General features: G+C 34.7%; 1 protein-coding gene across 3 annotated transcripts in view; it reads left to right on the forward strand.

The window, feature by feature from the left end:
- LOC100023534 (centrosomal protein of 97 kDa-like) overlaps positions 1 to 10,383 on the forward strand; it is a 45,213-nt gene extending 34,830 nt beyond the window's left edge. For 2 of the 3 annotated variants that reach the window (XM_001375014.4, XM_056823535.1), the window contains 5 exons: positions 258 to 422; positions 3,765 to 3,901; positions 5,134 to 5,890; positions 7,810 to 7,885; positions 8,372 to 10,383. In XM_001375014.4, coding sequence (XP_001375051.2) covers positions 258 to 422; positions 3,765 to 3,901; positions 5,134 to 5,890; positions 7,810 to 7,885; positions 8,372 to 8,956 — 1,720 coding nt within the window. In that variant the 3' untranslated portion in view covers positions 8,957 to 10,383. The remainder of the gene's footprint in view (positions 1 to 257; positions 423 to 3,764; positions 3,902 to 5,133; positions 5,891 to 7,809; positions 7,886 to 8,371) is intronic. The other variant, XM_007487830.3, reaches the window with a different exon arrangement.
- Positions 10,384 to 11,932: the final 1,549 nt, after the last annotated feature.

Here is an 11,932-nt window from a genome sequence, read left to right on the forward strand (position 1 = left end):
ATATATTTTATTCTAAAGCTGTCTGATTCCATCTTATGAACAAAATTAATCTAACAGAACAATCAAGACTAACTTTCAAAGAAAATCATTCTCATAGTGTCTCTAGTGCCTAGCTTAGCACCTGGAACACAGTAGGTATTTAATAATGCCAATTGATTGATTAATGGAATAAAGAGAATCTGGAAGAGAATGGTATCATTAATGTTTTTCTCCATTGATACTGTTTAACATTAATTATTATTATAATATATCTTCAGTTTAAAAGCTGAATGGCTTTCTAGTCAAGGCAAAGGACATTCTTATCAGCCTGGCCAACATATTCAGTTGATCCAGTACCTGGCTTCCACTTGCCCTCTTACTTCTGCAGTGGGCCTCCAAATTACAGAAGATGCTAAACTGGAGAAGATATTGAACAAGACCAGGTGAGCCTGAATTAGTAGCTGGTGGAGTTTCCTAGAGGAGGTTTAATTGAGGTATGCTTTCTTGGGAAGGCAGAATGTAATCATTCAAATTAATATGCAAATTATTCATTTACATATCCCCTAATGAGTTCTGCTAGGCTTTGAGGAGCTTACTTAAATTGAGTGCTGTTTGCTTTGGAGACTCTTTGTAGGAGCACTATCTACTAGGCAGTACTGCTGCAGCTTCTCATTTTTGCCTCTAGCAACCTTGAGATCCTGTACCCTCCCCCTCTTTTTTAGGGAATGGAGAGCCATCCTAGCAAATGGCTACAGTGAGGTAGAGTTCGATTAAATATTTTATTTATATGCATATATATTTATGTATATTTAATATGTAAGCTTATATAGAGGTATATATATATGGACATTCAATGTATAAGCACTTTATGTATGTATGTATATCTAATATGTGAACACTATATATGTAATGTCGATGTGGAATCTAGAAATCCCAAACTTGTAGCCTAGTAAAATCCAATGAACCCCAAATTTTAGGACTAGCTTGTAAATAGGAGACCCCAAAGCTGGTCTTGGTTCCTCATTTCCTTGAGAATCCATCCTGAAGGGAATCTCAGGCTTGCAGTTTCAGACTGAATAATGGACCCTAAGGTAAAGGACACTTCCAGTTAGGTGGTCTTCCCCATTGTATCTGGGACTCTTTTCCAAGAAGACCCCCCCCACCTGGCAGCCCCTTCCCTTCCACCCTAGCCTCTGGTTTTGATTCCTTTCCCAGGCTTGATTGTATCCTGTCTGTATAGTTTGAACACTCCCATTTCCTGGTAGCTATGGTAATGTCTTTAAATTGGAAACAAAACAGAACTATTAAATAGTCAGAAAAACCAAGTCTTTAATCAGAATTGGGATAAGTCCAATTTGGCCCTTTACTCAGAGTTCGGCGCCACTACTTTTTCAGGGTATAAACTCTGGACTCTGGGGATGTTATCCCTAGGGAGTGCCACAAGGCTAGATGACAACCCCAAGGAACAAAAGAATTTGGGGAACCTATATACCCCTCTAGATGACCTGGGGGCTTAGGGTGAGAGGGACAGCTTACAATGGTAAGAAAGGAAAATGAGGAGTTCCCCACCAGAATTACAGTGAGGGGCTGATGCCCTACAATGGACACAAAAGGGAAAGACTCAGCCCAGGGCTGGGCCTCCTTGGTAATGGGTCTTAGCCTAGGGGGAGGGTCCCTTGGGACAAAAGAGATGCTTAATATTGGATGGGATTAGCTGTTCCCACCCAAACTACCAGGAAGTTCACTGTCCGGTGAAGAGGGACCTTCCCTCAGGGGGAAACCTCTCCTGTGACAAGGTCAAAACCTGGGGTTTTTACACTCAAACTAAATAAACTGGGGATCTCTATTTCCATGTTGACAATGTCAGTCATCTTTCCCTGCCTCTGGGTCTCCCCAAAGGATATATAGGTCCCCCAAACTCTTTTGTTCCTCCTAGTTGTCAATCTAGAGCAGTTGGCTCTCCCAGGGGTCAGTGGCCAGAGCAACTACAGTCTCTAGTCTCAGTGCTCTGTGTGGATTTGTGGCACACTTCTCTGGGTGGAGGCCTTGAGGAAAGCACTGTACCCTGTTCCTTAATTAAAGAGTGGTTTTTCTGATTATTTAATAGTTCTGTGTTTTTTTCCAGTTAATTGTAGGTTTTGTCAACATGGAATCTAGAAGCCCCCAAACTTGTGGCCTAGAAAGATTTGGTGATCCCCAGTTTATTTAGCTTGGCGGTAGAAACCCCTGGTTTGACCTTGTCACATGAGAGTTTCCTCCCAGAGGGAAAGTCCTACTTCACTGATCTCAGACTAACAATAGACTTTAAGATGTTAAGTATCTCTTTTGACCCTATGGTTTCTCCCTTAAGGCCAAAGTTCTTTACCCAGGAGGCCCAGCTCTTGGCTGGGTCTTTCCCTTTTGTGTCCATTGTAAAGCATCAGTCCCTCACTGTAATTCCTGTCTGGAACTCCTTGGTTTCCTTTGTTACCATTGTAAAGTCAATCAACTGTCCCTCTCATCCTCAGCCCCTGTGCTTCACCTACAAAGGTATTTAAGCTCCCCAACTTTAATGGCTCCTTGGAAATGTCCAGTCTAGCCTGGTTGGCTTTCTCAGGGGTCAATGTCCAGAGCGGCCAGAGTTCCATCCTCTGACTCTGTGCAGTGGTGTGGCACACAGCTCTGTGTCAAGGCCTACTATTGCATTGAACCCCTTGATTAAAGAGTGAATTTGACCATTTAATAGTTCTGTTTTTCCCAGTCAACACTATATATAACATAATTACTTTATATATAGGTGTGTATATTTATATAATACATAATCATAATACATAATCACTATATATAGGAGGGTGTATATATATATACACGTAGAGCTAATATGTGAACTACATATGAGTACATATGTGTATATCTAATATATGAACACTTTATATAGAGAGATGTATATATAGTGTTCACTGTTCCGCCCCCATCTGTATCTCTGAGAGGATAACCCGAGCTAGATTATCCTCTGAAGAACTATAGAACTTGGGGAACTTACATACCATTTGGGTAACTATGGGCCTGGGCAGTATGATTGATTGACATTGCCATGGTTACAAGTAAATGAGATGCTCAAACTACTGACCTGACACAAACAGGTTTGGGAAAGAAGCCATAGCTGGAGGCTGGGGCATGGGGAGGCTGATGCTTTACAAAGGATACAAAAGGGAAGGGTCCAGCCTAGGACTGGGCTACCTGGGAGAGGACTCATACTATGGGAGAAATAGACCAGAGGGTACTGAAATTTGATTTACCTTGGGTCTATTGTTCAGTCTAAAATGGCTGGGCTTTGGGGCAAACTTGGGGTTTCCAGATTTCAAGTTAGCAATAGGCATACTCAAAATACTTTATGTATAATAACTAAGTGTTATTTTTTGTTTCATTGATCAAGCTATTCCAGGACAATTTTCTAGAATGTATATGTGGCTATGAGTGTAGTCTTATGAATGATTTCCCTAACATTTATCTGTTTCACTAAGATGAGTTAATGTGAACTTTGGAAAGGGTTGAGGGGAAGGATACCAGTAAAAAGTGTATAGTCTGGGCAGCTAGATGGCTCAGTAAATAAAGAGTACCAGGAAGTCCTGGGTTCACATCTGGCTTCCCATCTAGACACTTCAGTCCTTATAGCTCTTCTGTCTTAGAACTAATACTTAACATTGATTCTAAGATGGAAGATAAGAGTTTAAATATATATATATATATATATATATATATATATATGAAGATCTATCAACTAACATCCAGATATTGGATTTTAGGTTCCACCAGACGGAGTTGGTGAGCCAAAATTCAAAGGAAGAAGTCCTTGCCTTCTCCAGTTCCAAAGAATTAGGGATACCTCTTGTACCTGAGGATTTGAGTCCAACTCTAGAACCCCATATACTTGTTGAAAGTGGTAAGTTCCTAATCTTTTTCTGTGATTTTTTAATTTTAATGGTTGAATAGACTGTGCACTGAAAGGTGCACTGAACTCTACTTACTCAAATGCAAGTTATAAGGATATAATCTTAAAGTTAGTAGATGATTCTAGAAACCACAAATACAAATTTTAAAAATCCCATATTTGTTTTTATGCATGTTTCTTTCTCCCTCCCCCAAGTAGACATGCAGTATCCCTCCTATTTAGATAGAGAGAGGATATCATTGTCCTCATCTGTAAAATGAAAGGTTTCATCAGGTGATTATAAAGTTCCTTCAAGACTTAATAACTTATAAATTTATTAATGGCCAATTAGGAAAGATAATGAGCATGTTTAATGTTGTACCTCTTGTCTATTATTCTCTTATTTGCCTTCTTACTATCATCTTGGGATTTAAAGCCACTTTATTTTATCCTTTTCTTGAATGTTCTCTCCTCTGAATCCCTATTCTCCTTGTAGTATGTAATATTCACTTTAGCATCACATTTATCTTGATGCTCCATTTCATCATTTAAATTTTATCAGTTCCAGTAGTCAGTAATGGACCTTTCCCTCTATTTTTTTGTAAGTAGAGTTCAGAAGAATTCTCCAAATTTGTATAATTTCAGATTGATTTTAAATAATTATTTTCATAAATTACTTTTTTGATTCATTCTTTCCTACTACTCTCCCCCTCAACTAGATGCATTTGAAATCCTGTCTCAAGAAAAACTTTATTATTGAATGAAAAAAAAAAGGCTTTATATCTTTAAGTAATGTCTCTCCATCACACTTATCTCTTGGGAGTCTATATATTCACAAGTCTCTTTAGTGACTCCCTAGTGCCTCTAGCATATGATATAAATGCAAATAATGAATTCTGTGAAGTGTTCACATGTTCAAATTCACATTATTTGAGGTTTAGTATTTATATATTATAATGGTTATGTTTATAAATAAAAAATCTTAAGTGCATCAACCTTTTTTTCTGAACTAGAAAGCAAATATTATGTACTTTGAGTCATAACATTGTACCTATATCTGTTATTATTAAAAATTACAAGTTGGTTTGGTTTTCAAACCAATATAGTTTGACTTACATGGAATATTTTAGGGAGATAGTTTTGACCATTCATTGCCTGCTACTGTTTTTCAGGAGTTTGACTTAAGACTGCATAGATAAATCAATAAGTGGTTAGTGGCCTTACTGGAACTTTCTGTTTTCTAGGACCTGACATTCAAATAAATTCTTGGGTTGGAGAAAGCATCACTGTTGATCATTCATATGCTATTAAGAATACCTTCCTTGGCTCCATACAAACTGAAAAATATTCTCTTCATGAGGTATTCTTGGAAGATATACAGACAGATGAAGATAAGCTGAACTGTAGTCTTCTATCCTCAGAGTCCACTTTTATGCCTGTTGCCTCAGGGTTTTCTGCAGTATCTCCTACCATTGAACTGATACCACATGGATTTAACTTGGACCTAAAAGATGATGGTGCTGTGATTGAATTTGTGAATGAAAGAAAAGGATATGATGTGGGTAATGATGAAGAAGAGACTTCAACTGAAGCAAAGATGAATAAGGTCAATCCAGAAGAAAATAAGAAAGATAGCATTTTGCTTTGCCCTGATCTAACAATACCTAGTTGTGGTTCAACAGATAATATTAGTTATTATGATATTTCTTCTTTAAAAAGAGAAGGATACAGTGTGTCCAACCCAGAACTGAGTAATAATGAAATGTTATCTAAAACCGTTTCAGAAAAATTCTCCTGCAGAATTTTATCTGAATTAGCTATGGCTTTGGACCAAGAGACTGAGGCGCTTCAGAAAATGAATGAAGCAGCCACCAAACTTCAGGCCTGCTGGAGGGGATTCTTCACAAGAAATCATATCCTCCAAGCAAAAGAAGCACAATATGAAATTCGGCTGAGCAGAATGCAAGAGCGCATTGTCTGCTTAACTGATGAAATTCGGAGGTGGGTCTGAAGTCTTGTCTCATGTCTATCTGTTAGTCTGAGAATGGAATCCTTATAACCTTGATTCAGGATATTATACATATTGTAAGTTCTCTATTTGCTTTCAGATTTGAAAAATTAGAAAATGGATAAATAACTGAAAGCAATAATCTGAGTGGAAGTAAAGGAAATAAAAGATTTAAAGTGAACTGTTAGGCAGAGTCAGATTGTGGAAATAATGTCTGAAAATGGTAAACAGTTAGAATTTTTCAAGCTAAATGTAGCTATAAGTTAGTTTGAATCCTACCATTATTAAGTTCTATGGCCCAATATATAAATTGACTGTATCAAGAAATAGAATTTCTTACAGCCTGTTGAAGAGTAAATGAAAAAACTTATTTAAAATGATCAACTTAGAATAAAGTCTTGTGATTTCTTTGTAGATAAAGAAACCAGCTATATTTCAATTTTTACCCATCAAACATGTTGTGAAATCATATGTCCCATATAAATGAATCAGTGAAATATATGAAAATTACCTAGATATGAGTAAATGAAATTCGTAATTTATGTAAACATTTCCACTATTTGTTGACCATTAACTTTATTTAATTCTCAGCTGAGAAAATTCATAGTATGTATTCTTTTTCATTAAACTTAAGAGAACAAGTTATATCCATTACTACTTTTTTTTCAGTTTTTAAAATAGGATACACAGAGTCCAAAGCCTGAAAATTTCAGAGAAATATAATTGATTGTATTCCTTACAGTTTACTAACCGAGAATACAAAGAGAACCATCTTAAACCTTATTCTGTCATTGATGTTCCTATTGACATTAGCATTCTTGTATAAAAATAGATTGTGGCCTATAATGTTTTTCCAATGGCTACTATTTATTCAGACAGCTCTGCTTATTTCATTACTGAAACTTAGTCTTAACATTTATTTTATGATCTTATTTACAAAGTAGAAAAGCAATATTATTAAACTCCTGCAAATTTGCTTTGCAATAAATAGTAACACTGAACACAGGGAGACAACAGGCCTTAGTGGAGAAAGAGTTGGTTTTGAAGTGAGATAGATCTGGGTTCACATTTCAACCATGATATATATACAGGTTTTGTGATCCTGGGCAAGACACTTACTTCTAAGCACTTTGGCCATTTCTGTGACTCTGCTGCTATAAAGTGCAGAATTCTCAGCATGCCTTTCAGCCTCACAGTGCCATCTTTTCCAAGAGTCTTGTACATGTGTCTTATGTCTGTTGTTGCCCCTATTGAAATGTAAACAACTTAATGACAAGCTTATTTTTGCTTTTCTTTGGTTTAACACTAGGACATGCAGCCTAGTAAATATTTGAACAAAATATACTGATGGTACCTAGCTCACAGGGCTAGTAAGAGAAAACAATATGCAAAAAACACTTTGTAAACATTTTTTATTTAAATAAAATTTATTTAATTAACAAAAAGAACAGTTGCTGATCCCACTGGAGGTAGAAAGAGAAACCCCATTGAAAATCATCCTAGACAATATAAAATATTTAGGAATCTATCTGCCAAGACAAACATAGGAATTATATGAATACAACTCCAAAATACTTTTCACCCAATTAAAACTGGATCTAAATAATTGGACAAACATTAATAGCTCATGGGTAGGACAAGTTAATATAATAAAAATGACAATCTTACCCAAATTAATTTGCTTATTCAGTGCCATACCTATCAAACTACCAAAAAACTTTTGTATAAAATTAGAAAAAATTACAATAAAGTTCATCTGAAAGAACAAATAGTCAAGAATATCAAGGGAAATAATGAATAGAAATAGTTCCTTATGCCAATGAAATCACAGGTCTGCATCTAAAAAAGAAATAGAGATTAGAGCAGTCTGCTTTATTTACATCAGTAACTGGAGTATATTGTTTTGTTACAGATTGAGAAAAGAAAGAGATGAAGAATGCAAGCAGAAGCTTGTGCAGCAAGAGACTATCAAATTCCTTTGGAATCAGGTTAGCAAATATAAGAATAAAGGGAAATAGCCAAGAGAGAGAAGTTTTGTTATTTCTTTCTAAGTGACATCAGTAAACTCATTTGAGCTTTTTTTCCTTCTATCTTCAGGGTCCAGTTTCAGCACAATCATTGATGTGATTTGAACACAACACTAAAAGGCTTTGCCTATACCATATCTGTACTAAGAATCACAACCTATGTTTTGTAGCTATAGATTAGATCTCATTAGAACAAAATCTGAGTAAAAGTCAATCTGAGCAAGAACTAGTAATATCAGATTTTTTTATTTTCAAAGAGAAGTCTTTCTATCATTTAGAAAACCGTACATAAATATCTGAAACAGCTTATATTGTAAAAGTGTTATCATTATTGTCCAACAGATTAACTTTTGCAATGTCAAAGTTTATCACTTCGTTTATAAAATATTTTATAGATAATGAAATATTTTCATCATTCAAAATGAGACCTTATCTTGTGTTTTTCAGATAAGATCCCTACAAAACTGGCAACTTTCAGTGAACGAGTACCTCAGTTCTGACTGGCAATATCATGTTCCTGTACCATTCAAGCCTCCATTAGCCACTCTAAATCAAGAGCCTTCTTCTGCTGATCATTCTGAGTGGTTTATTTCAGATGCCAAAGGTCCCCCTGAGGAAGCCTTTCTGCCCTTTCTAGATTCTGATTTCCTTTCCTCCCTTACAGATCCCTTTCAAGTTTCTCATGATTTTGAAATAAATTCTACAGAAGAAAATAAGAATGCTACAGTAGGTAGTTTCATAGAAACGGTTAGATTTTATAAGAATCCAGATCCAGAGGATACTTATGACCAGCAGGGTGAATGGAGTAAAGATAGCTCTAACACTGAACCAGACAAAAGTCTCCTACTGGAGTATTTAATGTCAGTTCAGCAGCTTGATGATGCTACTGAAATGACAAGTACCAGTAATGAAAGGGAAGCTAGTCAGCTTCATACAGCTTTGCCTCTGGAAAACCCCAGTTCTTTAACAAATGTTGCTGCTATAGATGCATGCCATGACATAGTCACCACCTTGCAAGATGAAGTCATTTAGATATCTGAGAGGAATGAACTGAAGCAAAAGTTCTAGTGCCTCCACCAGTCTGTGACCCAGAATTTCAGATTTCACATATTGGTATTACTGTATAGTTTTCATGGAAAACTATATAATCTACCTGAATTTCCATTTTAAAAATTGTGTTTGGTTTCATATATCTGTGTGTTTGTCCTTCCATTTCTTTCCTTTTTATTTCAACATATATGTATATTGAATGTATATTTCATTTCAATATATACATATATATGTTCATCTTTAATTATTTGGATTATAAATCCCAAACTGATACTTAATCTTAATAATATCTTGTTAATATTATACCTTCAAATACTTTGTTATTCTAAACAATATTTTCCTAAAAGATATTTGTAGTTTGTCTTTTGACTGAAATGCATCAAGATAATTTCTTGTGTGAAATGGTATTTCTGTTATTCTAGAGGAAATATAGAATATCTTAGAATTTGTTAAAAATTTGTATTGGTTTTATTTCCTGTAGAACTCCAGTTTTTCTATCATTAACATATAAAATAATGTAAAAAGTGCAGGCATATAAAATGGAAAGAGGTGGCATATGCAGGATGATGTGCAGAAGAGGAACTTGTGACTATTGCTGAGCATCCTACAGGTTTAAGAAATTGTTTCCTAGCTTTGATTTTTTTTCCTAACAAGGGACTAAAAGGATCTTATTGTAAACAAAAGAAGGAAAGAAAAAATGTGATCTTAAAAGCTCTCCCAGCAGGTGGTTATTGTTTTGATAAACATTACTATAACATTATTTTATGTTTATAAAAATTATTAAACATTATTATTAAATTATTGCTTTACATTTTCATTGTCAAAATGCACAAAAGAACAGTAAGCTTTAATCTGCTAAATGAAATAATTCATTCAGCTCTAAACCTAGGCTTACTTAATCAAAATTAGTAAAAATGCAATACTCTTGTTACATGTCAGAAAGCACAAAGCATCCTTCTGTTCCTTTAGAAGCTGTGCTAGTGTACATACTTTAAACCATTGGCTTCATTGCTTATTTAACCTTTGCCCTACTTGTTCCTATTTATCTTTGATTTATTACTAAAAAGCCCTTAATCATTTTTTCCTCCAACTTTGTCCCTCACCTGGGATAGGTACATCAATATTTATCACATATACTCATATTCATTGCAAATTTGGGGGTTGAATTGGGAAACAACTATATTTTGAAAAATGGCTATAGTTTGGTTATAATGATGTTAACTAACAAATATACAGACTTTAAAATTACCTTTTAAACTCTGAAAACAGTAATTTCATAAAAATGTACATTGAACCACAATTTCTGAGATCCTAATTTTCAATTATTCAGTTTAAGAAAGGCATACAGCTTTATTTTGTCTTATTAAAAAAATTTTAACCCTAATAAAGTCAAACAAGAATAATTTTCACTTTTTTTGTGTATGTCTTGTGTCGTAAATTATATTTCTCTTTGGTTTTACCTACATAATTTTTGAAAACATAAAATCTTAATTCTTTGAAATATGATATTTTTGGTTTCAAAAATTCTAATTCCATTAATTCCCAAACATGGAATGTTGTTTGTTTTTTTTTAATGTCATATTAGTGTCTTGCAGCTACTATAAGAACAATAGAAAAAGCATCATTTTAAATTTATGGATCTCACTGGCGACTACCTGACATTTCATTTAAAAAAGCATCTGACCGTTTAAGAATGAAATAGAGTTTCTCTATTAATGATGAAGCATTCAACCAGTTTCTAATTTTTATTATTTAGCAGTTAAAATTGTACTATTTTTTTCTGGCTTATTAGGTAGTAGTCAGGGTACTTCTTGACTTTTCCCTCCTAATTGCTGGAGAATCTAGAATATTTTGCTAAGGAAATCACTTTTGACTTCTGTAACCACAATGAGAGGCAGTGTTAAGCAGTGGTTAGAAAGCTTATATTGTAGTTCAAAAGACCAGAATCTAAACTTTATCTTCTGACTGTTTCTTTGAGCAAGGCTAATTTATCCCACCCTGCCACAGGCATTTCCCTAAGTGAAATATGGCTGCTGATCTATATTGTTGTTGGAAGCTTCCATAGCAGGAGTTTGTCCTAACAAGGAAATCACAGAAGCAAGAAAAAGAAAAGAAATAACTGGAGTAACACCCTAATCATAAAAAAACATTGCACTAGCCTTTCCATAATTGTTATGGGGATTTACAGTTGAATTACTTGTTAAGAAATACTGTGTCAATTTGATTTCAAATTGAAGATTATTTTTTTATGGGCTGTTTTAAATTTATTCTTCAAGATTCCTCATTTTCCAGTTTTCCATATGAGTACCATATTTGCTGCAGGTAGTTAGACAAACAGAAGGCTTCTTCACTGTTCTGATGCTTTTTTTTTGGTTATTTTTATGTTATTCTGACTGCTGTACCTTATAGAAATGAGAGCCACGGTGATGTGAAGCATAGAGATTCAGCCTTGGCTTCAGGAGGAACAGGGTTCAACTTCCACCTCTGACATTTACTAGCAATGTAGTTCTATGCCAGCCACTTACTCCCTCGGTGTCCTTGGCAGCCCTCTTAAGACTCTGAATTGTAGAGTTTTTTGCCTGTAAATTATTTATGTGCATTTTTTATGTGCACACTGTTCTGTTTCATAAATAATAATAATTTTTTTAAAATGTGTTACTTCATGACAAAATGCCCTACTAGCTAATATGTTTTAGCTGAAGTTTATATTGCTTTAACCAAAGTTTTGAAATAAATTGAGTAGAGTTCTGTAGAACTCCAGAAGCTAACTTTTTTCACATGTTAAAAAATAAAAGTTTAAAACTATAACTAGCTTAATATTATGGATGTTCTTACCTATCCATTATCTCCTTTTTTAATCATTGGTTGAGATGCAAGGATAGTCTAACCAGGTTTTACAGATGATGGAAGAATGAATATGGATCTTGAGATTGTTTGCTTAGAGCTGGGATTAGTCCA

The sequence above is a fragment of the Monodelphis domestica genome, chromosome 3 (assembly GCF_027887165.1).
Source record: "Monodelphis domestica isolate mMonDom1 chromosome 3, mMonDom1.pri, whole genome shotgun sequence".
Lineage (NCBI taxonomy): Eukaryota > Metazoa > Chordata > Mammalia > Didelphimorphia > Didelphidae > Monodelphis > Monodelphis domestica.